The 26278-nt window shown below is 42.3% G+C and overlaps 8 protein-coding genes across 9 annotated transcripts; 5 read left to right on the top strand and 3 right to left on the bottom strand.

The window, feature by feature from the left end:
* Positions 1–361: 361 nt before the first annotated feature.
* Positions 362–2742, top strand: LOC6494350 (transcription activator MSS11). The gene is made up of 3 exons (XM_001965898.4): positions 362–1293; positions 1358–1905; positions 2033–2742. The coding sequence occupies exons 1-3, from the start codon at positions 1091–1093 to the stop codon at positions 2674–2676; spliced, it is 1395 nt and encodes a 464-aa protein (XP_001965934.1). The 5' UTR covers positions 362–1090; the 3' UTR covers positions 2677–2742.
* A 1-nt stretch (position 2743) lies between these two features.
* On the bottom strand, positions 2744–4462 carry LOC6494578. Its single transcript, XM_001965897.4, has one exon. The coding sequence runs from the start codon at positions 4400–4402 to the stop codon at positions 2987–2989; it is 1416 nt and encodes a 471-aa protein (XP_001965933.1). The 5' UTR covers positions 4403–4462; the 3' UTR covers positions 2744–2986.
* A 438-nt stretch (positions 4463–4900) lies between these two features.
* On the top strand, positions 4901–5767 carry LOC6494360 (protein ENL). The gene is made up of 2 exons (XM_001965896.4): positions 4901–5087; positions 5146–5767. Exons 1-2 carry the CDS (start codon positions 4901–4903, stop codon positions 5424–5426), a joined length of 468 nt encoding a protein of 155 aa, XP_001965932.1. The 3' UTR covers positions 5427–5767.
* A 65-nt stretch (positions 5768–5832) lies between these two features.
* Positions 5833–10351, top strand: LOC6494371 (protein AF-9). Of its 2 annotated transcripts, none has more exons than XM_032456447.2 (3): positions 5833–5972; positions 6429–6673; positions 6732–10351. In XM_032456447.2, the coding sequence occupies exons 2-3, from the start codon at positions 6487–6489 to the stop codon at positions 9332–9334; spliced, it is 2790 nt and encodes a 929-aa protein (XP_032312338.1). In that variant the 5' UTR covers positions 5833–5972; positions 6429–6486; the 3' UTR covers positions 9335–10351. The 2 variants fall into 2 exon arrangements, with proteins under 2 accessions (XP_032312338.1, XP_001965931.3); XM_001965895.4 differs by having other exon boundaries at positions 5834–5972; positions 6432–6673.
* LOC6494567 lies at positions 10261–13237 on the bottom strand. Its single transcript, XM_001965894.4, has 8 exons — positions 13066–13237; positions 12842–12980; positions 12622–12772; positions 12375–12562; positions 11712–12315; positions 11275–11635; positions 10905–11215; positions 10261–10851 (listed from the first exon to the last, which is right to left on the bottom strand). Exons 2-8 carry the CDS (start codon positions 12958–12960, stop codon positions 10537–10539), a joined length of 2049 nt encoding a protein of 682 aa, XP_001965930.1. The 5' UTR covers positions 12961–12980; positions 13066–13237; the 3' UTR covers positions 10261–10536.
* A 450-nt stretch (positions 13238–13687) lies between these two features.
* LOC6494556 (pinin) lies at positions 13688–14916 on the bottom strand. The gene is made up of 3 exons (XM_001965893.4): positions 14686–14916; positions 13837–14633; positions 13688–13780 (listed from the first exon to the last, which is right to left on the bottom strand). The coding sequence occupies exons 1-3, from the start codon at positions 14802–14804 to the stop codon at positions 13761–13763; spliced, it is 936 nt and encodes a 311-aa protein (XP_001965929.1). The 5' UTR covers positions 14805–14916; the 3' UTR covers positions 13688–13760.
* A 905-nt stretch (positions 14917–15821) lies between these two features.
* On the top strand, positions 15822–23813 carry LOC6494382 (nephrin). The gene is made up of 16 exons (XM_001965892.4): positions 15822–16976; positions 17215–17344; positions 17434–17642; positions 17706–17816; positions 17878–18084; positions 18151–18302; positions 18356–18500; positions 18555–18685; positions 18744–18903; positions 20958–21128; positions 21185–21307; positions 21377–21510; positions 21576–21750; positions 21815–22092; positions 22153–22350; positions 22409–23813. The coding sequence occupies exons 1-16, from the start codon at positions 16910–16912 to the stop codon at positions 22850–22852; spliced, it is 2835 nt and encodes a 944-aa protein (XP_001965928.1). The 5' UTR covers positions 15822–16909; the 3' UTR covers positions 22853–23813.
* A 467-nt stretch (positions 23814–24280) lies between these two features.
* LOC6494393 (tubulin alpha-2 chain) lies at positions 24281–26265 on the top strand. Its single transcript, XM_001965891.3, has 2 exons — positions 24281–24384; positions 24806–26265. Exons 1-2 carry the CDS (start codon positions 24382–24384, stop codon positions 26150–26152), a joined length of 1350 nt encoding a protein of 449 aa, XP_001965927.1. The 5' UTR covers positions 24281–24381; the 3' UTR covers positions 26153–26265.
* The last annotated feature ends 13 nt before the right edge of the window (positions 26266–26278 follow it).

Here is a 26278-nt window from a genome sequence, read left to right as displayed (position 1 = left end):
TATCGAGCTCCCGGTCGGAGGCCGCCTTTCATATTGATGGAGCTTTAATTCCCCCATTCTGTCCATCCATCCATCCATCTGTCCAGTGGCTCTTTCTCTTTGGCGACTTCTTTCTCTCTGTCTCCTCGCGGCGTGGTGCCATAAAATAGTTATTAAAACTTTAAGTGGTGTGTTAAATTGCACACAAGATATCTCGAGTCATTATTTACATAAGCTGGTTAGTTATGATAGTTGGTATGAACTTGGTAAAGATTAGAAAATGGTTTGAATGAAAAGTTTGAATCAAGTTTCTATTTTGGGTTTTCAGTATTTTATTTAAATAATTGAAAAATCTGAAGAGTCACTATACCTACTGTGATATTGTATATAATATTAAGAGGCATGATATGATAGAAAAAATTGAGCTTTTTGTTTAGCGGTATTAAAATACTTTATATAGAAGGAATATCTAGGAGGAGAATCCTTTCTAAGTCATGGATTGGTAGATAAATATCAAGACTCTAATCCCTCAGATCTTCAAAGGATCGGTATACCATAAAATAATTATATTTCCACCATTGTTACTCCCTTTTATTTACCTTTCTATAAACCACTTCAATTACCTAAGCCCCAAACCAAGCTTAATGGAGTGCAAACAGTGTGTCAGAAGGCGGGCGTTGACGGCCAACAAAAGCTGCTGCGGGAGAAACACAGATCACAAGAAAGGCCCAATGACTTACATTTGTAAAGAGCCCCGCCGCACCAGCCGAAGGAGAAAGTGAAATTTTGCATTTCTTAGTCTCAGCGACAAAACAACAACCTCAATGGGTCTGGGCCATTGCCATTGGCGGTGTTGAGAGACCGGAGAGGTTCAGACCGGACCGGACCGAAAGCCAAGCTCAAATTTAAGCCACCAGACACGCTTCAGTCGGGGTTTTCAGCTCGACACAGGCGAACGAAAAATCTAGAGACGCGGACGCGGCCAAAACCGCACGAAAAACGCACCGAAATCGAAAGTGTTTATCTCGCGCGCGACTTGCATTTTGAAGTGCTGCTTCAAAGGTGAACCGAAGGGCGGGGGGCAATACACCCATTAACATTGCATGTCATCATGTCGCCGGCTAGCAAACACCTCCGGCTTGGAGCCCTTGTTTACCTGGCGGTGGTAATCGTAATGCCCGGACTCTTATGCAATGCCAGCAACGGCGATGATGGTGAAACTATGCAAAAATACGCCAATGAATCACTCGTCAAGTCGGAGGCGGACGTAGATGCTCCAATTTGGTCACAATTTCTCGAAGATTACGTCTTAAGGTGGGTGTAACTGATGGCTGGATGGTGTGACATTTTCCCCTAAAAAAATTATTAATCTTTTTAGTCAAAGCAGTAGTCATCGGCAGAGCAAGGATCTGCCCTATATGGGTGGAGAAATGGGCATGAATGGGCCATTAAATTACCATTCCTCGGCCTACAAACGACCCGGCAACAACATCTACATCACCCGCCGCATTGGTGAAGCTGTGGAATTGGAGCCTCATCTTCGCAAGCCCGTCGAGAGCCAAAGTCCCATTGTGAATCCTCAATTTCGTCCAATGACCAATCAGATGCTGCATCAACAGCAGCAACAGCACCAACAACAGCAGCAGCAGCAGCAGCAGCAACGGCAACAGCCTGGTTTTCTGCAGCAAATATTTGGCTTTGGTGGAGGTTCTGGTAGTGGAGGGGGAAGTAATGCCCCACAGCAGAATTTGCGTCCAGTACCACTGCATCAGCAGCAGCAACTTCCACAGCAACATCTGCAACAGCAACAGCAACAGCAGCAACATCACGTGGGAGGAGGTAGCAACCCGCCGACTACTTTCCGTGCCGTTTCTGAAAACGATCTATATCTTTTGGGAGCTATTGAGAAATTGGTCTACAGAGTGGGTAAGTTACCTAAGACCTTGCTCTGATTCCATTTTCGACTGAAACAACCATAGCAGAATGGATATCCTTTTAAAGCAAAGATAATCTTCATTCTAGAAGCTAAGAAACTCAAGTTACTTCCTTACAGATTACCTTGAGAGCAGAGTAAGGCGATCGGAGCAGCTAATCTATTACCTGATGGCTGGCAACAACCAGAAGGAGGTGAAGGATCCGTGCCCCACGAATTTCACTCGGATAAGCGACAACTGTTACTACATCAACAGCCAGCAGCAAGTGAACTGGAAGACGGCCAACTCGGCCTGCAAGGCCCTCAACTCGCACCTGGCCGAGTTCGAGAAGGTGTCGGAGAACGAGGAGATAATGGCCTATCTGCTGAACCAGCCAGCTCACAGGGGCAGGGACTACTGGCTGGGTGGACTGAACCCGGGCCTTCTCTGGATCTGGTCGAACTCGGCAAAGCCAGTTAACCCAAACACAAATCTCACCTCTATCGCAATGGCCCAGAAGGCAGAGAACTCTACTGCTTCCAATTTGGTGGACAGTTCGGAGCAGTCGACCGAGGAGGCTGCCAAGGAGGATGTGCTCAATAATACAGTGCAGATTGAGGGAAAGGGCCGCTGTCTTCGACTAAGCTACAATGCAGGAAAGCACAGCTACGTGTATTTCGGCCAGGAGTGCACATCCCGACACTACTACATATGCGAGCACGAGGACAAGACGCTGGACAACAAGATCAAGAAGATCACCCGCGCGCTAAGGCTCCTCGAGTGAGGATGGAATCTAATCCGATCCGAGTTGGCCCTCGTGTGTGATACTTCTAGTTACCTGTAGCCATATATTTCGCATAATTTCGAATGAATTTATTCTTGTGTATTACACAATTAATATTTATAAATATTTATACACTTAATAAACATAGAAAATAGTGTTCAAAACAATTTAAGGATACTTTGTTCTTGCACAGCAGATTAAATAAAATTTTACAAACGATAAACCAAAAACAATAGAAAGCGAAAACCTTCCGGCTGTGCCGAATGAGTTGCCAGACTATTTAAGCGGATAGTATACACAGAGATCGTAGTTAGTCCGGGTATAGGTAGTCCTGCAGGATGTTCTGAAAGGCAATCTTTATCTTGCCGCGATCGCGTCCGTTTAGCTTCTGGATGTCTGGCAGAAGGCTCATTAAAAACATGGCATCAGGATCGGTTTTGCAGTCGCATAACTCCACACCCCCGCCACTTCCGTTGGCCAAGGATCCACCACCCGAATTATTGGTCTCTAGTCGCAATGGCAGCCCTGATGGTGGCGCCGTGTGATGTCCTCCATGAGAATGATTGTGGCGAAGGTAACTGCTTCCATTTCCACCGCTGCTAGTAGGCATTATGGTTGTGGGCCCGGCCGCAGTAGAAGGCGTAGGTAGCTCGGCTTCCGAAGGAGCTGCGCCTACGGCCACCCCACCACCAACTCCTCCTCCTACTGCTCCGCTGCCACTGTGTGTAGTCGTGCTGACGAGGTCCACTGGCTTGGAGAATGTGGGTCGCACAAAGGAGATATTTGAGTGGGTTGCCGGTTGCGACGTGAAATTAACGCCTGTCCCCGAGGCAGTAGGTGCCTGTAACTCCTGCGAACGGGGCCGAATTCCACCTCGCAACTCGTCCTGGTAGCCGCGCATCTGCAGACGCCCCAAGTGCAGTCGGGTGGACTGTGGCTGATGGTGAGCGTAGCGCCGTTGGGCCTCGACCACCGCCGCCGTGGAACTGGAAGTTGGCGCAATTTTGTGCAAGTCGTGATCCTCATGCTCATCTTCTTCCTGTTCCTGTTCGAAGTCATCCGCCGGCTCCTCGCACTCGGACTTAATATCGTTACTGTCCAACTGGTTGTGGAAACGGTTGGTTCGCTGCTGCTCTTCCTCGATGATGTCCTCCAGTTCGGAGTTGTTGTGCTCCGCTTCGTCGAAGTAGTCCAAGTAGTTGTCTAGCTGCTGATGAGCCTGCGGCGACTGATGCGCCGACACTGAAGGCTGACCGCTACTGCTACTGGCCGGGATCACCGCTGAACGCTCGCGCTGCATGCGATTGGACAGGCTTGACAGATGGGCGAGAGCGTCCTGCACCTGCGTATCCAGCGACTTGGGTTGCTGGTGTTTCTTCCGGAGGTAAGGGTGCAGAAAGAACATGCATTCGAAGTAGGACCAGCATGGTGGCACCTTCTCTTCCAAATAATTGGTGTATTCGCGTCGAAAAGAGATGCGGAGGTTGGTCCACTTGGCCAAGCTGGCGCCCGGGTTCTTCTCGAGCTTCAGGTCCACTTCTCTCCAGAAGTTCTCCACGTAGGGTCGGCAGAAGTAGTACTTGTGCCGCGGGTTGTAGATGGCTTCGTCCCGCTGGACAATGTCCACAAGTTTAAAAACATCCTCGGTTAGCCAGCGGGATGTGCTGCCGCAACTGGCGCTCGGGTTGCTCGACACAAATTGGCTGCCACCAAAGTCGGTGGTCATTTTTAGCGACCTTTTTGCGACTAAAAAAGGTCTGCGGAATCAAAATCACCAAATACTTTTGGCTTTGGCCATAACTTTTGCAAATATTTTATTGTTTTTCCGCCGTGCGGGCTAGTGTGTGTAAGTAGATGTCTACCAGTGTGGCCAGGCAGAAAAATACCAAAAAAATACTATAATATACTTTAAACTAATTTTCCAATAAGAATTTTCTGAGACCCATACCGATCTTCCGATCTTATCAATTATCAATAGTAACTTAACTATTTCACCAGTCAATTGTCCGCCAATAGCCAATAAAAATAAAAACACTGAAATAAAAATCAAAATTTTTTTTTTTAAGTTTGGGAACTTTGGAAATAATTTAATTTACATATCTGAAACTATAAACTAATTTAGATCCTCTAAGTTGATAGATTTTGGCGCACTTTACTTTATTTCAGAAGCCGCTTGCTGGAAACCGCCTGGCAGAAATAGGAGTTTGTTGCTTCGTCCACAGATATGGCGGTCGAGGTGCAATTCAAGATTGGGCAAAAGTCGAAGCTTCGTAGCAAGAAGAAACCTTACCCGCAGGACTTTACCCACGACTGGGAGATCTACGTACAGGGCGTGAACAAGGCGGACATAAGCGCGTTTGTGGAAAAGGTGGTGTTTGTGCTGCACGAATCCTTTCCCAATCACAAGCGCGGTAAGTGTCCTACTCCCAAACTTTCAGAAATCTGTGTTTTCATTCCTTTACTTTGCAGTATTTAAGGAACCTCCATATGCTCTTCAGGAATCTGGATATGCCGGCTTTGTGCTGTCAGTTGAAATACACCTCCGCAACCGGCTTCGCAAAGATCCCAAGCAAATCACGTACCAGTACACATTGGTTTTACTGTCGACGGGGCCGCATCAGCATCATGTCGAAGTGAAGACTCACATCTTTGAGGCCCCGTCGGAGGAATTCCGGACAAAGCTAATGCGCGGGGGTGGGATTCCTATATTTGGTACTGTGCCCGCAGAGATGCATCCCGCAGACTGCTAGAGAGCATCGTACGGCATCGACCGCACCTTTTTGTGACCCAAAAATATCTGCAGAATCCAAATCACTATATACTTTTGCAAATTATTTTATTGTTTTTCCGCCGTGCGGGCTAGTGTTAAGTAAATACCTACCAGTGAGACCATGCGGTAAAATACCAAAAAACAAATACTAGAATATACTTTAAACTAATTTTCCAATAAGAATTTTTTGAAACCCATCAAAAATCAAACATCGATCAATGATCAGTTCCATATAAGCAGTAAAATTATTTTTTTTACTTTATATTAATAACTTGGTGAAAATTGTATTTGAAGAATAAATCGCAATTAAATAACAGTGTATATTAATATCTTCGAATTTCGGTATTATTAACAATGAACTCTCATTATATCTTTAGGACACTCTGGTCGCACTAACTGCAGGCCCTCAACAAACTCTGGGTTTTCTGTGTGTTTTTCCAGAATTTCGGTCGAATCCAGGGAAGGAAACATTGCGGCTTTTCCAAAAATAGCGCCCAGGTTCATGTGAATGCCCCAATCTGTGTCGGTAAGTACGAAATTCATCAGAAAGTATTGGCAAACGGAAAAACATGAACGGGCGAAAGCTTCCCTATTGGAAAGGGCACAATGCGGTGGCACACATTCGCACACAAACAATAACAGATTGCTTTCCAAGCGAATCATAACAAAAAGTGTGTTCCAAAAAGGATAATTGTAGTGGAGCAAGTGGTGTTAATCATTTCGATGGCCTCATAAGTAAATTGGCTCAGCAGCTTTGGTAAACGTTGACTTGCATGAGTTCAAGTGAGGACGTGACTTTCTTGAGGACGCATCTTCCCATCACGCATGCACCCTAAAAGCCTTAAGAAAACGCTTAATTCAGCACCTGATAATTTATTATATACATATCTTAAACTGTTAACTAATTTAGGATCTCTAAAATTGAACGATTAAATAATTCTCTAAAGTTGATCGATTTTGGCGCGCTTGACTTTTATTTCAGAAGCCGCTTGCTGGAAACCGCTTGGCAGAAATAGGAGTTTGATGCTTAGTCCACAGGTATGGCGGTCAAGGTGCAATTCGAGATTGGCCACACGTCGAAGCTGCGCAGCAAGAAGACCCCCCACCCGCAGGCCTTTACCCACGACTGGGAGATCTATGTCCAGGGCGTGAACAAGGCGGACATAAGCGCGTTTGTGGAAAAGGTGGTGTTTCTGTTGCACGAATCCTTTCCCAAGCCAAAGCGCGGTGAGTGCAGAACTCCTATACCTTCAGATATCCGTGTTTTCATTTCTTTACTTTACAGTAATTAAGGAACCTCCGTATGCCCTTCAGGAATCTGGATATGCCGGCTTTTTGCTTCCAGTTGAAATACACTTCCGCAACCGGGACGATCCCAAGCGAATCACGTACCAGTACGATTTGGTTTTGCAGTCGACGGGGCCGCCGCAGCATCATGTCGAAGTGAAGACTCACATCTTCGAGGCGCCGTCGGAGGAATTCCGGACAAAGCTGATGCGCGGAGGTGGAGTGCCGGTATTTGGTGCTAACGTAGCCACAAGCAATATAGCTCGAACGCTGTCCCCCAGTGTGGCGGGAGCTGAGGCGACCGCAAACAACGAATTGGGGGTCGTCAAGGGCAAGGGTGGCTCTGCAGCCATATCGGCTAATGCCGATCTCGGCGCAGGAAAGAAGCACAAGTCGCGCAACGAAGATTCTGGGAAAAGCAATGCCTTCTCTGCCTTGTTTGGGCCGCCCATAACAAAGGGCAGTGCCTCCGGCAATAATCTGGCCCCTGTGCCCGCTACCAAGCACTCACCTGAGGGCAAAAACTTGCCCAGCGGAGGCGGTGGCAAAAGTGGGTCTCACGACGGAGGCAAAGAGAAGACTAGCAAGGAGCGCGACAAATCTGGTGCTGGGGACAAGCCCCGTGAAAAGGACAAAAAGGATCGGCACGGCCGTGACAAGGACCGAAAGTCCAGCAAATCCGGCGATAGCGGCAAGCATGAGCATAAGGAGAAATCCAAAAAGGATAAGACTCGTGACAAAGATCGAGATCGTGATCAGAGCTCTAGCAGTACGGCATCTTCGGCAGTTGCAGCGGCTGCTATCCCAGCCGGCGTGGCATCTGGGGCGTTGACAAAGCACACGGCGAGTCCGAAACCCGGAAAGCCCAATGAGATGAGTGCGCCCAGTCCCAAGAAGACGGCGATTGATTCCGCTACCACGGCACCATCCGCATCACGTTCCAAGGAACGCGACGAGCACAAAGCGGGAAAGTCCGAATCAAAGGACAAGGAACGTAGCTCCAGCAAGAAGTCGAAACAAGAGAAGAAAGACAAGGACAAGGATCGGGACCGCGATCGGGAAAAGCAACGTGACGAGCACAAGGACAAGCGACTGCCCAAGGACGAGCGAGTCGGTCAGACCGACAGTCCGGCTGGGGGAAATAGTCTACTTGCTTCTCAGCAATCCCAAGCAGCGGTCACTGGAAAAGCCACGCCCACTTCCGTGGGCAGCAATAGCAGTAGTAGTACGGTCTCCAGTAAGCACAAGGAAGATGCAAGTGGTGGAAAAAATCCAGAGAAGCCAACGGAATCTAAAACGGACAAAGGCACCAGCAATGGCACTGCTTCCGAGCCAAAGAAATCACACAAGCACAAGAAGAAGGAGAAAAACAAGGACAAGGAAAAGGACCGCAACGATCGGGATAAGGAGAAGGACAAGGAGCGCGAGAAGGATAAGCCAAAGGAGCGAGAAAAAGACAAGCAGCCAGCAACAATCACAGAGAAGCCGACACCGGCTGAGCCATCGCCCAAAACCGAGGGAGCCAGTCCAGCCACCGAAGGTGCCGCCGCGACAGACAAGACCGTTTCCAGTGCCAATGCCAGCAACAGTAGTACCAAGAAGGAGAAGCACAAGAAATCTAAGGAGAAGGCCAGTAAAGATGAAAAGCGGCCACGAGATGCGGCGGGCGACAAGCAACCGGATGCTAAGAACGCTGCCAAGCAACAGGGTACTCAGGGTAAGGCGCCCAGCAACTTGGATCTCAGCGATGTAGACTCCGCTCAGTCGGCACCCGATCTAGCAGCTACCACCGCACTTGCCGCAGCTGCAGCTGCCACACTCCAGCACTCAGACAGCTCAAACAGCAGTTTCCCCGACCTGCCAGCGAGAAGCAGCACAAACAGTCAACAGAAGCCATCGAAAGCTAACACAGGATCTGGAAAGGATACCAAGCCGGTTGGCAACAAAGAGCATAAGGCGAAATCCAAACAGAGTGACAAAGCCGGCAATAAGGCGGAGAAACCCGACAAAACACCTGAGAATAAGCCGGAAAAAACGGAGAAACCTGAAAAAGAGGAAAAGACACGCAATCGTAGAAGCTCGCAGAACAGCAACAGTGGGGGAGGCTTCGTAGAACCGCCAGTAAAGTCAGCAAAGAAAGAGCCGAACAAAGCGCCCAGGGAAAAGTCTAAGTCACCCTCTTTAAGGCCTCCCAGAGAAACAAATTCCACGGGAACGGGTTCAGGGTCAGGTACTCCTAACTCTGGATCTGGGGGCTTTCTACAACCGCCACAATCTTCGCCGGGCACTAACCACACTGGAGCTGCGGTAGCTGCGCCCAACATGAACAACCACAATGCGAACAATAGTGGCCACTCGCCGGCAGACATAAATGCTCCCGCTCAACTACAGCTGCCGACGGAGTATCTGAGTGAGCTGCAGGAACTCCATCACAAAATCATGACCCTGCAGGACAACGAGGAGCTGCAGCATGTGGTGGAAATGATTGCGGCGACTGGCTGCTATGAGATCACGCACAAGACGTTCGACTTCGATCTGTGTAAGCTGGATCGCGGCACTGTGCAGCGGCTGCAGGAGTTCCTAGCCACATCGGTGTCGTGACATGGCCATCTGGCGAATAGCAACACATCCAACGCCACTGGACAGGCTCTCTACAGCTAGACGATGCACAAACCCCTCATGCACACAACCAAATCATTAGGCTTAGTGTTAGAGTTGTAAACGAAAAGCCAATTAACCGGGCTTAATGACAGCCTCGATTCCTCCTCCTCACCCCCTAACTAGATCCTAAGTTGTTGGCCCTAAGGGTTCATGAAATCCAAAACATTTCGCTCATAGAAGCACCGAAATCGACCTTTAGTTTTTGAGACTAATTTAGTTTAAGACGTAACTTCCTATGTTCATTTGGTTTCCTATTCGGTTGTAATTTTCATTAATATTTTATACAAATTTTTTTTAGACTTTGCTTAAAATAAAAGCGCTTTTAATTTATTGAGTTTTCGAATAAATTACTCCTTTTGTACGATATTTCCGTACTTTACCATATTACAATTTTTTATGTAATTGAATTGAATTCTAAAATCATCTAATACACTGTCTTTAGTATTATAGTTCACCTATGTATCTAAGAGATAACCGAATTCTCTCGACAAATGTATTCTTACTTATGGGCTATTTTAATCCCGAATAATCACTTGAAAGTACAGTAATGAACGAGTGTGAAAAGCTCGCATCAGCCTTGAAATATATAAGATATGTATGGATAAACCAAAGGATGAACATCTAGTTTACTAAGCACATATAGTATGTATATATACGCGAATACGAATTTACGCAAGCTTTTAATTTTAACCCATGATTTTTGGTATCATGTACGGGTGCACACCCCAATCCCAATTTCATTGCAATATGCGTATAAATTTATCGTAAAAGTCTGTCTACGCCAAGTTGATTTCACATTAAAGAACAGACATATAGAAATACAATATATATTATATTATACTACCCAATAAGTACTACAAAATTGATCCAATTTTTTGTTCACTTGACATATACAAAAAGGAATTCTTTATTAACACAATATTATCGTTGATTAAAGGAACCTATATTACAAACTGAGTTAGACTAAACTTCTAGAGAGACAGTGACGAGCGGAGTCTTTGGGCTAAATTAGAATACAAAATATTCGTGTGTTTTGGCTTACACTCGGACGCCGTGCAAAAATCTATTCGAGTTTGATTGCTTAGCACTTTAAAATTTTTTTGTGTTGACTAGAGACTAGAGAGCGCGTTTGTGACTCCGGATTAGTCGCGGCAATAGCAGAACTTGCGCAACTCCGGATCCCGATCGTAAATACATCTGGCCTGATTGCCGTACTTGTTGACCCGTGAAATATCTGTGAGTTTCGTGGTGGCACTGAACGTGTGCAGGTTGTGGGCCACACTGGCCTCGTACAGCCCGTTTCCGGGCTGCGTGACTACCTGCAGCTGGTACACCTCATCCCGAACCAGTGTCTGGCCGGTCATATCCGCCAGGAAACCGTCCTTGTCGCTGTTCGTCTTGAACTGCAACAGTTCCTTGTGGGGTTGCAAGCGAAGCGCCCAATTGACCCGAAGCAGCTAGGAGAAAAAGGATTAGACGAGTTGATTGAAGTACTAAGAATAGAACTAACCTGCAGTGGTGCACAAAACTGACGCTGTCCATCTGTTGCCAGGTTGATGGCATCCACTATGCTCTGCGCGGTTTTGAGGATGATCCCCGTGTACCTCGTGTCGTTTAGCTGTAGGGGCAGCCAATTGAGGCAGGCGCACCAGTGCGGCTCTATGTAGGCACTCGCACAGGATCGATTACTGGGAATGGGCTCAAGCAACGATATGGCACGACCCTTGGCCAGCTCCGAAATGTGTATGTCGGGCGTAGTGGGTTCTGTTTTGAGACTGTTACTCTCCGCTAACAAATCCTCGCCCCCTGTACTTTGCAGCTCTATTAGAAAGGTACACGATTATAGTTAATTGGAAACATGATATATCTTTTATAATTACGTATTATATGCTTCAGGGTGGCGTGTATATCAAACGGTGTGGTCAGGCGCTGCTCATTGGCCACGAAGTTGTTGTACTCTTGTGGAAAGCGTTTCTTGAACGACTCGGGAAACACAAAACTGAAAAACGGCAGACGCTCCTCTTGCTTCCCCTGGAGTGTGGCTCGGACCTCCGCGAATCGATTTCCATGATCGGCCATCATAATGAGTATGGTGTCGTCCAGCAGCGATCGTTCCTTGAGCGACACAAGCCAGTCATGGACATCGTCATCAGCAGCGCCAATTAAATTAATTGAATCGTGCGAGAGTCCACCATGGAAGCTAAACACAAAGCGTGGCGTGTCGCGATACTTTAGCATAAACTAAATTGGACACAATAATTGAGATTAAGTTAAAAAAAATACAATATAGTTTAGACTTTTTATACTGTTGCCTTACATTCTTGGTGTACTCTAGCATAGTTATATGATCCGGCTGCCGACCAATGCAGTTGGGTTGGCTTTCGGCCGCCATGTGCTCTGCCTGAACATAGTAGGTCCGGAGGTAGTGATCGACAGGCTGTTGGTCGAACCCGGTCATCCTGTAGGTGAATGTTCCCACGTTCGGCAGGTCTTCGTTAAACGAAGTCATGTAGCCGAGCCGAGCAAAGTCCTGCCAGATCATGGGGTATGAGTCCACGCTGCCTGCTCCAGAGAATCGCTTTCGTGTCTCAGGAAGTTCCAACTCCGTGAATCCTGTAAGTAGAGGGACCAATGCCTGAGGAGTCCCATCCCCCACAATATTATAGCCCTTGAGGACAGTGGCACCTAGTTGTTGCGTAAGATACTCGTATGTTTTGGGTAGTTTTCGGATGAAGGCATTCCGACTTAAGGAATCAAAGCCAAACATGAGAACATTGTAGAAGGAAGCCGTTGGCACATCCTGCATTTGTTGCTGCGCCTGGGCCACTGCTTCCGGAGGGAGAACAGCCAGATTTGGAGAAAAGTTTGCAGATAGAGGGCGTGGAACTGTATCACGTATTCCATGGGCCATTCCAACCCAACTAGAATATATACAAATTATTAATTACTTTTAAAGTATGACATCCAAAGGATGAAACACCTTTCTCCGCTGGCGGACCGGCAAGCCACCTTTACAAAATCGCTAGCTTGAAGGACATAGGGCTCCTTCATGCGCAGAGTCCTGCCAAAGCGCACCTTGTAGTCGGATTTGCGTATGATGTCCGTATAGGAGCAAGTCACATCCTCGTGACTGGCAGCTATTTCGGGTCGCACAAAACAAATGGATTTCTGTGGCGAAAAAAATGTGTTATCCCTGGAATTTGGAATGTCTCTATCTTAAAACCCACTTCACACATCACCCAGTCCAATCCGTCGCCGCAGTTTATTCTTTCAACCGGCTTGTAGAATTTCATGATATCGGGATTATCCAAGGGCAGATGGGGGTGCCGGCAGTCCCCTTGATTAATCACCGACCGAATGGAGCGCTCAATTATTTCTCTTTATCAGAAAGACAAAAGTAAATATATTTCAAAACAAATACATACATTCATACACACTGATACCTACATTTTATCGCTTTTATCCAAATCCGTTTCATTGTTTAGAAAATAAACGCCAATCAGGGTAATACAGATTAAAAATGCAATACCAATTTTTTGAACAGTTCCTCGGCGAAAAAAACGCATTTTGAATCAAGTTTTTTAAGCTGCAGAAATAAATTAAACAAAAATTTGCTTAGACACGTGCAATCCCATGACTTTATGACTGTAATCTGCACTCAGTGTACTCACTACTTGGCCAATTTGAGTACTCGGAATGAATGAAACTGCCGCGGTGCGAGGGAATGGCTTCTAATGTATATTTGTGGCAATTACGGGCATGGTTTATAAACAATAACGAACAAGCCGCTCAGCTGGTAGACTGCAAAAAGTTGTCCAAAAACGCCATGAGAACATTGCGGATTCTGGTCACACTGGAAGGAGCACCAATGAATGGTTGGCAACGGTGGATGTTTTAAAATTTACAATTAAACAACCATGCCTTGTTGGAGTAATTATCCTCTTGCTTCTAGTCATATATTAAGATATCCTACCCAATAAAATAAAAAATTTCGTATCATAGCGACTGTTGAAGAAATGGAAAAAAATTTAAAAACCTAATCAGGTAAAATCCGTTTAAAAGTCTTTCAATATTCGTAATTGTTTCATTAGTCCAATATAGCAAATATATATAGCTTAAAAAATATATATTCTCGTCGTATTATAACTACTCAATGGCGTAAAAAGAAAATAAGAACATTTCTAAAAATACTATGTTATAATAATTTCCGGTCTATTGTGTATTGATTTCCTTATTTTTCTATTATCTTTATTATTGCCCTCGGATAAGATGATTCAAGTGAAACAACGGTTCTTGATTTTATTATATTTGTTCCAATTAGAATTAATCCTTTATTCCTAGCATAGCATCGTTTAATTATACGATTTCATTTACCATACAATTTAGCTGAAATAGAAAAATATTTTGATTATCACTTAAACATGTTGCTCTAAAATACTTACCCTTATCAATGGGTCCTCCTAATTGGTCATCATCGTCGGGCTCATCAAAGAAGCTGTCGTCCATGCCATTGTCCTCATCCATCTTCATGAAACTCATGCTCTCCAAGTTTCTCAATTCAGCTTCCAATTCCTCCCGCCTGCATTCTATAAAGATATCGGCATCATTTTTGCTTTTGTTCAGCAACTTTTCAGTTTTGGCTGTATGCGTTTTCGGCCGATAAAATAGTTGCGGCTTGGTTATTGTTCTTATATGGTGTTTGGAATAGGCCATGGTTGCCTCCCATGTTTTAAAGTCCTTCAGCCTGGCCATTTTGTATTCCAACCTTCTTATTTCAAATTGCTTTCGTTTCCTATCCAGAAACAAAGTCTCTCGCTCTTTTCTAAGCAAGGCTCTTTCTTGTAGCTCTTGTTTCTCTACCTTCTTTTCAATTTCGGCCTTTTTATCCTCCTTGCTTTTGAGACGAGACTCTTCCTGGCAGAACTTCTGCAGCGTCCCCAGCAGGGATCCGAACATGCGACGGTTCCGAGCTCTTGACTCTGAATCCGTTCCCTGAGCTTCGACCACTTCCTTTTTGGATGGCAGTTCTCTGATTACTCTGGAGTTTATCCTCGGCGGCCGTCCGTCCATGTTTTCTTCGACGGGAAAGCGGGGCGCCGCTTTGGTATCAAACAGCCTCCGTTTGTCTTTAAAGGCACCTGCCGGTCCGTTTCGTGGAAACTGTCGGTCACGTTCCCTCTCCCTGTCTCCATTATTGTCGATCTTCTTTCCATCTTGCGTGTATTTGTATTTCTCCGTCCTGAAAATGCAAATTTTCATTAATTGCATTAAATTACTGAACATGTTTTTACCTCAACTGGCGGCCGGAGAAGCGCCGAATGTTCTCATTTAATATTAGCAGGGATTGTTTGGCGGTGCTTAGTTTTTGCTCCAAGTCATCTACTGTCGATAGACCCGAGTCATTAACCATTATTTTAAGGCTTCTGTGGATGCTTTTACAAAATTTTTAATACGGCACACCGATTTTCATAAAAGTAAACTAGAGATGGGAGTTTACAAATCCAGAGAATGCGATAGTATATAGCCGTGGTATTTAATTATTATTGATTAAATACTATAATATAAACAAACCTAAGGAATAATAATTTAAATATAAATAAAAGAGAAGGTTTAATAAAATAAATGCATTTATGTTTAACCCCAAGTCCTAGAATTTGGCTTTGAAAATTAATTTAAAAAGTATGAAAATACCAAAATAATACCACAGCAACATTTACCCGATCTTTGTAGGGGTTTTGAAGTATTCTTAAAATAAATTTCCGTATAATCCATAAAATAAATTATATTATTTAAGATACATATTGGAGAAGTATTTAATTCAAACCATTTTTTTTCTAACTATATTTATCTTCAATCTAATTTCCTAATTAAAAGATAGATTAAAAAATGTTAAATAGGAATTTTATTATTTTATTTAATCATGCAACTCTTATTTTATTTTTATAATACCTAATAAATTTTAAACAAAAATAAGTTTAGACTTCGGAAAACTACAAAATTAAAGTGAATTCTTTCCAAAGGCTCAAGGAGCAATTACGATCCACAATTCAATTTTTTTAAATCTTCAAATCGTTGTAAAGATAATTTAAATTATTATCCTTTATAACAGTTTGATAAAATATTTCAATCATATTATTCAATCATATTAAAAATTTGTTACAGATACTTAAAATGTATAAAATGAACCATAAAAGGATATATTTCTTTTTGTTTTATTTTGTAAGGTAAGTTACTTAAATACTTGTAACGTTTTTCAAACAAAATATTCAACTTAATCTATTCTGACTACACCCTACATGATTAGATCTTGGGTCAAGCCCAGTAACAACGAAAGCATTTGTAACCCCTACCTTACGACATGCCTCGGATTTCTCTACTCGTAATTGAAATGAAACGAAATACATTGGTGGTCTAACTACCATGGTTTTAGTTTCTTTGTCCGGCAAAGAGGACAAGATGTTCATCTCAGTAAGCAGGGGAATCGAGAGGATAAATGCATAGGTGGCAGCTGTCTGCCCACAGAGCTTTTACTGTCTATGTACCGTGTACATTAAGAGGTCGGACGCGAACGCCCCAGAGTCCTTAAAGCTTGTTATTAAAATAAATTGGACAAGACAGCAATTAAAAATACATGAAAATGTGAAAATATATTGTGTTTAAAAAGCGGAATAAGTGGCATAAAAGAATTGTCAATTCTGTGCCGACAAATTACTACTCAAATTTTTCGCAAAGAAAAAAAAAACGAAGGAAGAACTCGGAATGGGAGAGACGGATGCACGTACATACATACGCACATGTACAAAGGTCATAGTTGCAATGTTTACATCAAAAGCTTCTTCGAAACGCATGCGCCCGCCGACGCTTAAGCTTTTTAGCCCAGGTTTGCAGGTGTAGTGCGAAGGAATTTTGACGTGTTAGTTTCCCATCGCGGTTAGAAAAGTAATACAACTTTTACAACGAACTGAATTTTCAAATTGATGTACGATTAAAATTATCCCACAATAATTGCTCAATCTATTTTGTTTGTGTTTCCTTCCACTAAACTGATATTTGTGAACGGTAGCATATGAAAATAAGCAATAGTAGAGTGTATCCTGGGAATTTTTGGCAAACATATACAAGTGCATAAGAAAATTTATATGTACAATGTACGTACATACATTGGATAAAATCATAACCGTGACTATTTTAAATGGCTTTAATATTTAATTAAATAGCTTTAGTGACCAACGAAACTATTGTTGTTTAAATAATATCCAAAATATTCATAAATCTGAAGAAGTATACGCCACAACTTCAAAATATATAAACCTATGTGTTATACATACCGTTATATCGTTACACATATATAATCGGGTGTTCATACAAGAGTGTTAGTGTCATCTCATCTTCCGTGAAAATTCAGTTGATAAAATGTAACTATTTCAATTCGAATTAAGAACTTAAATTGGTGTACTAGTGGATAATAGTGGAATTAAACTAAATGATATAAAAAACATTAAATAAATTAAAACCATGGAGTTGCTGCTACAATTGCTGCTAGCAATTCAACTAATTGGCTTAAATCGTGGAAGTAAAGATGGTAAGAAGTCATACAAAACGCTATTTTTTTGCCATTTACTTAAAAAAGTTATAATTTTAATAGTTAATATAGGAAAATGATCTTTTCTTTATTAATTTCGATGAATTAGGATTTATAATTCCATACATACATTTGAAAATATAACACAATATTATTGAAAGCGAAGCCTTATATTCCTTAAAAACATTTAAAGTTGCGGTAGAAAAAGGTCTTAAACCCTGTAATATATGTATTTCAGTTCCAATTCACCAAATTGAATCTTTGGTGGGGGAAAATATTTACCTTCCGTGTAATGTAACCACATATGATGGAGATGAACCTGTACTGGTTTTGTGGTACCGAGATGATAAGGGTACACCCATTTACAGGTAAACTATAGAAATAATAAATAGGTCGACAACTTTTCTCAATACATTTATTTTTAATTAAAACTACAATTTTATGCACAAATTTTTAGCATTGATATACGTGCGGGAGTATCCAAAGCTCCGAAAAGATGGTCTGATGAGTCTGTCTTCGGAGACAGAGCTTACTTTATATTTGACAAGGAGCCGGGAAAACTTTCAATTCAAAATACACAAGCCTCTGACTCGGGAACTTATAGATGTCGGGTAGACTTTCTAAAAGCCCAAACTATTAACAGCCGTGTTAGATTAAATGTCATATGTAAGTTGCTATTATTTTCAGCCACATAAGTAGAAAATATATTATTGTTTCATATCCCTTAAGCTCCACCGAAGCAAGTTATTATTCGAGATAGTGCCAATGCGGAAAGGTCTACGGTGGTTGGACCTTATAGTGAAGGTGATATTGTATCATTAAAATGTCAAGTTATTGGAGGTAGGTCTTGAGAATCAAAACCCTATCCCCTTCCAGATTTACCCACGATTTTGTATTTCAGGCTACCCTACACCCACAATCAATTGGTACCGTGATGGTCTAGAAATTCCATGCGAATTATCTCATTTGGCCGGGGGAAAGATCATTGAGTGTGAAATCACTCTTCCCTCATTGGGCAGAGAGGATTTGAATTCTAGGCTTACTTGCAGAGCTGTGAGCCATCCTCGAGCTCCCATTGTTGAGGCAGTGGTTCAAATTGACATGAACTGTAAGTTATTAAAGAGGTTAATATGGAATAAGCTTATATATTTATTTCCATTTTGTCATTCTCTAGTTGCTCCACTTAATATTAGACTGCTGGGTGCCCACCAGCCCTTGTCTGCCGGTCGAAGATATGATCTTTTATGCCAAAGTGCCGGCTCTAGACCTCCGGCAGTAATCACCTGGTGGCAAAATGGCATAAGACTCGAGAAAACAACGGAAACTGTAAGTTTTGACAATTTTAAATGGAATACGTTTAATATTATTCTTTATATCAGACTTCAAGTGATGGAAACCAGACAACGAGCACTCTCTCAATAAGTCTGAGCAAATCTGATGCCGGAAAATATTTATCCTGCAAAGCCTATAATCATGCGGTTCCTTCCGATCCCCTGGAAGATGGATGGAAGCTCGACATTCAATGTTAGCATTTTCTATATAAATTATTATAATACATTAAATCATATATTGTTATAGATGTTCCCGAAGCCTATGTGCGTTTGGGGACTTCCCTAGACCCCAGCACTTTGCGGGAGGGAACTGATGTGTACTTCGATTGTCTGGTAATGGCTCATCCAAATGTCTTCCGCATTGAATGGCGCCACAATGTAAGTATTTAATAGCTGATATTTAATAAATCTTAAAATTATAATCTTCATTATTCAGGACCAACCATTATACCACAACATTTCACAAGGCATCATAATAAGTAATCACTCTTTGGTCCTGCAAGGTGTTACAAGAGCCACAGCTGGAAACTATTCCTGTGTGGGCTTTAATGCTGAAGGCGAAGGAATAAGTGCTCCATTTCCTTTAAATATTTTGTGTAAGTATCAAGCTGGAGTTGATCTAAGCATTTGAGCTGCAATATTTCATGTAACAACATGGCAAGCTTTATATCTCTTCCAATAATGCGATACTTAATCAGAATACATTGAATGATTGATTCTTCAACAATCTGCATTAACATCTACCATCTCTAATCTAACATTTCCTGGGGGATCCCCATCCAAACGTTGAAAAATTCATGGGGACGAATATATGGCCCACTGCGAAGGCCATATCTTCCCCAATAACCATCCGATTCTTGAGCGGAATACCTTAAACGATTTGTAGATCGATTCTCCATCGATCTGCATCAAAATCTAAGAACAAAATATTTTTTCGATTTTTTGCAACATTTCCTGGGGGATCCCCTTCCAAAAGTTGGAAAATGCATGGGGACGAATATATGGCCCACTGCGAAGGCCATATCTTCGCCAATAACCATCCGATTTACCTTAAACGATTCGTAGATCGATTCTCCATAAATCTGCATCAAAATATATGAACAAAATATTTTTTCGATATTTTGTCACATTTCCTGGGGGATCCCCTTCCAAATGTTGAAAAATGCATGGGGGCGAATATATGGCCCACTGTGAAGGCCATATCTTTCCCAATAAACATCCGATTCTTGAGCGGAATATCTTAAACGATTTTTAGATCGATTCTCCATCGATCTGCATCAAAATCTTAGAATAAAATATTTTTTCCATTTTTTGTCACATTTCCTGGGGGATCCCCTTCCAAAAGGTGAAAAATGAATGGGGACGAATATATGGCCCACTGCGAAGGTCATATCTTCGCCAATAACCATCCGATTTTTGAGCGAAATACCTTAAACGATTCGTAGATCGATTCTCCATAAATCTGCATCAAAATATAAGAACAAAATATTTTTTCGATATTTTGTCACATTTCCTGGGGGATCCCCTTCCAAATGTTGAAAAATGCATGGGGGCGAATATATGGCCCACTGTGAAGGCCATATCTTCCCCAATAACCATCCGATTCTTGAGCCTTAAACGATTTGTAGATCGATTCTCCATAAATTTGCATCAAAATCTAAGAACAAAATATTTTTTCGATTTTTTGTCACATTTCTTGGGGGATCCCCTTTCAAAAGTTGAAAAATGCATGGGGACGAATATATGGCCCACTGCGAAGGCCATATCTTCCCCAATAACCATCCGATTCTTGAGCGGAATACCTTAAACGATTTGTAGATCATAATCTACATAAATCTGCATCAAAATCTAGGAACGAACTATTCTTTTGATTTTTTGTTAAGTTTTGTGGGCTGCCGCTTCAAAATGTTGATTATTTTTGTTATAATGGATATGTTTTGTTTTGTGGTAACAGAATAAAAAATGTTTGTTTATACATATACTTAAAACAATAGCTCCATCCATATTGTTTTTAGTTGTTGTTATTATTTTGTGTTGTAACGGTTTTTATTTTAATGATTTTTGTTGTTATTGTTTTTGTTGTAATGGGTCTTGTTGTCATTGTTTTTGTTGTACTTAGTTGTCTGTTTTTGTGTAATAAAATAAATTTTTTAAAAATTTAATTTAAGTAATATCGCCCTCCTCCTCGATTCTCATAGGCAGCACTTAAGCAGCTGAAAAAAGGAAACAAAAAAATAATTTTAAATTAATTTTAAAATTGTTTTTGTTTTATTATTGTTGTTGTTATTGTTTTGTTGTAATGGTTTTTGTTTTTTTGTATTTGTTTTAATGTTTTTTGTGTTATTATTGTATCGCTTTTTTATTAAAAAAAAAAATTATTTTTAAATTAATTTAAATAATAGCGCTCTCCTCCTCGATTCTCATAGGCAGGACTTAAGCAGCTGAAAAAAGAAAAAAAAAATAATTTTAAAATTGTTTTTGTTTTGTTATAGTTGTTTCTATAGTTGTTTCTATAGTTGTTCTATGGTAATTTTCTGGGGTCCCAAAATGTTGAAAATACATATAGAATTATGACCCAATTTGAAGGCCTCATTTTTGCCAGTAATCAACCAATTTTAAAGAGCTTTATATTTACTCTATTCCTGTATAGATGCCCCCACGTGTGCACAGAATCAGAGGAAAGTCTATGGAATCGCCAAACAGGAAGATGCAAAAGTTATGTGCACAGTAGATGCTAATCCGCGGGAGGTTGAATTTAGCTGGACCTTCAACAACTCCGCCGAAAGTATTGATGTTGCCACAAATCACATAATGCGATCAGGTAAGTTTAATAAGTATTATAATAAATATAAATGCTTAGGCTGTGTATCCTTCCAGGAACCACATCAATTGTGACTTATACCCCGATTACTGAGTTGGATTATGGAACCCTTTTATGTCTGGCCTCAAATAAAATCGGGAAGCAACGAATTCCCTGTGTTTTCCACATTATAGCTGCAGGTTAGTCATTTTTTTTCTGAATTTTATTCTTATTGATATTCTATTGTGTTTTTATTGAATTAATTGAAGGTCGTCCGGAAAAGGTACATAATTGTACGGTTACCAATATCTCCATGACATCGTTAACTGTGACATGTAGTGATGGCTTTAATGGAGGCTTGCCGCAAAATTTCAACATGGAATTACAGGACTCTTACACACAGGTAAGTACACACTTTCTTAAATTCATAGACGAAAGTACTTACTTTTACTTCAATATTGTTTTCAGGAACTTAAAGCCAACATTACATCGACATCTCCGCGATTTGCGGTTTCAAATCTCAGTCCTGGCAGCATTTACAGGATATACATTTATGCATTTAATTCGAAGGGCCGATCCGAGCCTGCTGTGATTAATGCTGCCATGCTGCGTATGCCCGAAAAGCAGCTAACATCGGAACAGAGTATGATAGCCTCAGTATACATAAAATTATTATTCTTACTTATATATTTCTTCTTATATTTCAGCTAATAATCTTCGTGCAGAACTATTATTTTCGCCGATGGTGTCATTAACCGTGGGACTTACCCTGGCCGTGTTAGTGGCAGTTCTGGCCATTATCCTGGCACTCCGAATTCCCTGCTCCGCCACGTCCCGACGCCGTCAAAAGGAACTATCAAACGAAAATATATCCAGAGATGATTCCCCAGGACCCAGCGACAAGAGCTCCGGCAGCAAGGAAGTGGACGACTGTGATGAAAAGAATCCAGATGTGGTGCCGGAAACTATTGAGCCCGATGATCCGGTAAATCAAGTTATCCTTTAAGTTTCAACCCTCAATAAAATCATATATCTTTTACTTAAGGCTGAGAGTACCAGAAAACGGCAGCAAATATCAACTATAGATACAAATCGTAGCCCAAATAGGGGAATTTTTGTTAACGAGCAGCAACACTTGACCGCTGCAGAAATATCCTTGCGGTCATCTCATGGAATTGGTTATTGCACCCTGCGAGGTGGAATGCACGCCCAAGCCCAGAGCTCTGTTGGAGAAATATCTATTGTGAGTTTACCTTTATCATATACTTTTTCAAAAACTCATATATTTTTGTGATTTTCAGAACGTAACTCCCCATGTCTATTCCAATGCGATCTCCCAATGCACTCTGCCGCGACAGTCCTCGCAGAATGTCTGGCCCAACTATAGTTGCACCATGACCGGAACAAGACCCACCTCTACGTTCCACCAGTTGTCCTTCCCCCAGGGCAGAGTCAATGGCCATCAGCCGCCGCCACCCCAGCCCCTGCCCCTGCATGGACATGCCCCTTCACCGTCACTGGCGTCCAACAGCGGAGGCACCATCACCGCCACGCCAAATATGGCATTGCCCCCACAGAACCCACATGGCAGAACCATCGCCATGCACCACATGAACCAATCCCAGTGCGGCAGAGTCTGCATCGGAATCGCTAGCGATGGCATCCACGCAGCCGAGCAAAACCTTTCCGACGACGAGGTCACCGTCCAAACTCCTTTAATGATAAAACGCGACAGCACCGTATGACTATAGAAATTCCACAGGGTATTCGACACGCCCCTGTGATTAGGATTTAAATATTTTCTGTATTCTGTATTCTGCATTTCGAAACTCAATAGAATAATCTTTTTATACCACTTTATTATTGACAACAATATTCTGGAGAGATCAATTATTTTCGGCCAAATATGAATGTTAGTTTTTAACGTTGATAATTATAAGTTATACGAAATCAATACTCACTGAAATCACTTATAGGGTTTTAAATTTTTAATTACGCGAAAATGTGGCCAATGGAAATACTTTTACTGCAGTTTTTAAAAGATACCCTCTCTATACACTGGCATCAATTAATAGACTGAGTTTGATTTTAAATTTATTTGATTATTTCTCTTATAAATCGTTTTGTTAAAACTTGAAGATAATTCGAAATGTATGCGATAACTGGATGTTGTTTTTCTAAGTAAATACGTGAAAAAATCTATAAAAAAAAAATTATTGTTAAGGAAATATAATTTCAAATATCCGGCGATTCCACACTTACTAGTACATCCACTTATTGCTGGGCAACCTTTGTTGTCTATAGTCTAATTTGTTTAATTTTTTGTATTAAATAAATGTAAATGTACACAAAAATGAGTTTGGTCAAATTAAATTTGATTGAACGGTTGCTCATTTCGATAGATGCCAAGCCAGGTTTTTAAATGCATTTGTATATTTTCTCGATGGAGATACATAGGATTCCATTTTATAAAACTCGCTCAAATAGCTACTAATCCAGAGTTACGAAAACGGAAAATAATTCCAGGTGTTTTTTCACAACGCAGGCCGGCATTTAATTCCGAAATATTTAATTTTATACTGGTCGAACTTACATAATACTTATATTTAAAAATAAAATACCATATACATTAGGAACTTAGTGTAAAACTACTGTGAGCAGTATTATAATATCTAAGTTATGAATAAAAATAAATTCAAAATAAATGTGTGTATGGAATTAAAGTTTTGGGTTAAATTTTTAAAATTTTTGGTATAAATTATACATTAGAAAGAACCTCTATATTACCTTCAACCTTAAAAAATACACACTTTCGTTTATAAAACAAGACTTTTTTGATAGAAAAAAGACTTATTTTACAATTCTTAACCACATAAGCCACCCATAAACAAAAAATCTCGACTTAATCCATCCCAAATATTAATATATAATTACAGCTGCAGAATCGAAAAGAACTCATCGGAAATTCTACATTCAACAAACCCATTAAAAAGAAAACAAAATTCGATCATCTTGAGCATGTGTGGGGGACTGGGTGGGGATGTCGTTGGCTACCACTTAAGTCTCTGGATGAACACCACCAAAGCCTATTGAAGAGCCACATGTGTTCACTGACATACGGTTACCCACACATCCGTGACTGTGGGTGATTATAAAAGCCCCAAGTAGCCCCGAGCTGCGCTTAGTTGACTCCCAGCTCTGTCGCATCACAGACAAGTGCGGATATTCGCTGAGAAGTTCAAGTTTCTTTAAGTATTTATTCAAGAAAATCAAAATGGTAAGATACTAGGAGTTCCTTTTTTAAGGATACTTCTGGAGGGATCCTTTGCTTCTTAAAAGTTGGCCTGCATCATAAAGTAACATGGAGAATGCCAGGATATCGACCAGGACAAATAATTATAGTAAAATATGAAGTCCTTTGAATCCTTTATAATGGATGACTAAAATTTCGGCAACAAAAATTAAAATTAAAATCTAAAGAGCTGGAAACTCAAAAGAATATCCAACAGATGGTCAAAAATATAAGTCAAAGTCAAAGTACCGGAAATTATCTATACTACTAATTATCTATCTGTCTGAAATCCACCTTAAATGAAAATTTTAACTTATTACCATATTAATCAATCGGAAACTATTAATCAACCTTTTATCATGAATCTTTAATAATACCTTTTCCTATCTCTCACCTTTCATTTCAGAGGGAATGCATTTCAGTTCACATTGGCCAGGCTGGTGTCCAGATCGGCAATGCATGCTGGGAGCTTTACTGCCTGGAGCACGGAATCCAGCCGGACGGCCACATGCCCTCTGACAAGACCGTGGGCGGAGGCGATGATTCCTTCAATACGTTCTTCAGCGAAACCGGAGCCGGCAAGCACGTGCCCCGTGCCGTCTTTGTGGATCTGGAGCCGACTGTGGTGGATGAGGTTCGCACCGGCACCTACCGCCAGCTCTTCCACCCGGAACAGTTGATCACCGGCAAGGAGGACGCGGCCAACAACTACGCTCGCGGCCACTACACCATCGGCAAGGAAATTGTCGATTTGGTGCTGGACAGGATCCGCAAGTTGGCTGATCAGTGCACTGGGCTGCAGGGCTTCCTGGTGTTCCACTCCTTCGGTGGAGGCACTGGCTCTGGCTTCACCTCGCTGCTGATGGAGCGTCTGTCGGTGGACTACGGCAAGAAGTCCAAGCTGGAGTTCTCGATCTACCCGGCACCCCAAGTGTCCACTGCTGTGGTGGAGCCATACAACTCCATTCTGACCACCCACACCACCCTGGAGCACTCGGACTGCGCCTTCATGGTCGACAACGAGGCCATCTACGACATCTGCCGGCGCAACTTGGATATCGAGCGACCCACCTACATGAATCTGAATCGCCTAATTGGCCAGATCGTTTCCTCTATCACGGCCTCTTTACGCTTCGATGGCGCCCTCAATGTGGATCTCACCGAGTTCCAGACCAATTTGGTGCCCTACCCACGCATTCACTTCCCCCTGGCGACATACGCGCCCGTCATTTCCGTCGAGAAGGCCTACCACGAGCAATTAACCGTCGCCGAGATCACCAACGCCTGCTTCGAGCCCGCCAACCAGATGGTGAAGTGCGATCCCCGTCGCGGTAAGTACATGGCCTGCTGCATGCTCTACCGCGGTGATGTGGTGCCCAAGGATGTGAATGCCGCTATTGCTACGATCAAGACCAAGCGATCCATCCAGTTCGTGGACTGGTGTCCCACTGGCTTCAAGGTGGGCATCAACTACCAGCCACCCACTGTAGTCCCGGGCGGAGATCTCGCCAAGGTACAACGGGCAGTCTGCATGCTGTCCAACACCACCGCCATCGCCGAGGCCTGGGCTCGTCTGGATCACAAGTTTGATTTGATGTACGCCAAGAGGGCCTTCGTCCACTGGTACGTCGGCGAGGGCATGGAGGAGGGCGAGTTCGCTGAGGCTCGCGAGGATCTGGCTGCTCTCGAGAAGGACTACGAGGAGGTGGGCATCGACTCGACCACCGAACTGGGCGAGGATGAAGAGTACTAGAACTGCGAAAAACTGGATTCATCGGCTCAAAATTTAATAAAAATTCCTAATGTCACATGTTTATCAATAGAATCTGCATATTTCCCATAAAATACAAAAGTTTAACCCATGCATTTTTGCCTGTTT

Source organism: Drosophila ananassae, chromosome 2L (assembly GCF_017639315.1).
Source record: "Drosophila ananassae strain 14024-0371.13 chromosome 2L, ASM1763931v2, whole genome shotgun sequence".
Lineage (NCBI taxonomy): Eukaryota > Metazoa > Arthropoda > Insecta > Diptera > Drosophilidae > Drosophila > Drosophila ananassae.
This window is presented reverse-complemented; position numbering and strand designations above follow the sequence as displayed.

What these genes read in the sequence shown, in the direction of transcription:
- LOC6494350 (XM_001965898.4), top strand. Translation starts at nt 1,091, where the DNA reads ATGTCGCCGGCTAGCAAACACCTCCGGCTTGGAGCCCTTGTTTACCTG. An exon ending in CTCGAAGATTACGTCTTAAG is followed by an intron (nt 1,294 to 1,357) that starts GTGGGTGTAACT and finishes TAATCTTTTTAG; the next exon opens with TCAAAGCAGTAGTCATCGGC. An exon ending in GAAATTGGTCTACAGAGTGG is followed by an intron (nt 1,906 to 2,032) that starts GTAAGTTACCTA and finishes ACTTCCTTACAG; the next exon opens with ATTACCTTGAGAGCAGAGTA.
- LOC6494578 (XM_001965897.4), bottom strand. Translation starts at nt 4,402, where the DNA reads ATGACCACCGACTTTGGTGGCAGCCAATTTGTGTCGAGCAACCCGAGC.
- LOC6494360 (XM_001965896.4), top strand. Translation starts at nt 4,901, where the DNA reads ATGGCGGTCGAGGTGCAATTCAAGATTGGGCAAAAGTCGAAGCTTCGT. An exon ending in CTTTCCCAATCACAAGCGCG is followed by an intron (nt 5,088 to 5,145) that starts GTAAGTGTCCTA and finishes TTTACTTTGCAG; the next exon opens with TATTTAAGGAACCTCCATAT.
- LOC6494371 (XM_032456447.2), top strand. Translation starts at nt 6,487, where the DNA reads ATGGCGGTCAAGGTGCAATTCGAGATTGGCCACACGTCGAAGCTGCGC. An exon ending in CTTTCCCAAGCCAAAGCGCG is followed by an intron (nt 6,674 to 6,731) that starts GTGAGTGCAGAA and finishes TTTACTTTACAG; the next exon opens with TAATTAAGGAACCTCCGTAT.
- LOC6494567 (XM_001965894.4), bottom strand. Translation starts at nt 12,960, where the DNA reads ATGCGTTTTTTTCGCCGAGGAACTGTTCAAAAAATTGGTATTGCATTT. An exon ending in CACCCTGAAGCATATAATAC is followed by an intron (nt 11,216 to 11,274) that starts GTAATTATAAAA and finishes CCTTTCTAATAG; the next exon opens with AGCTGCAAAGTACAGGGGGC. An exon ending in AGTTTTGTGCACCACTGCAG is followed by an intron (nt 10,852 to 10,904) that starts GTTAGTTCTATT and finishes TTTTTCTCCTAG; the next exon opens with CTGCTTCGGGTCAATTGGGC.
- LOC6494556 (XM_001965893.4), bottom strand. Translation starts at nt 14,804, where the DNA reads ATGGTTAATGACTCGGGTCTATCGACAGTAGATGACTTGGAGCAAAAA. An exon ending in TTCTCCGGCCGCCAGTTGAG is followed by an intron (nt 14,634 to 14,685) that starts GTAAAAACATGT and finishes TTGCATTTTCAG; the next exon opens with GACGGAGAAATACAAATACA. An exon ending in AGGAGGACCCATTGATAAGG is followed by an intron (nt 13,781 to 13,836) that starts GTAAGTATTTTA and finishes TTTCTATTTCAG; the next exon opens with CTAAATTGTATGGTAAATGA.
- LOC6494382 (XM_001965892.4), top strand. Translation starts at nt 16,910, where the DNA reads ATGGAGTTGCTGCTACAATTGCTGCTAGCAATTCAACTAATTGGCTTA. An exon ending in GGTTCAAATTGACATGAACT is followed by an intron (nt 18,085 to 18,150) that starts GTAAGTTATTAA and finishes GTCATTCTCTAG; the next exon opens with TTGCTCCACTTAATATTAGA. An exon ending in ATGGAAGCTCGACATTCAAT is followed by an intron (nt 18,501 to 18,554) that starts GTTAGCATTTTC and finishes ATATTGTTATAG; the next exon opens with ATGTTCCCGAAGCCTATGTG.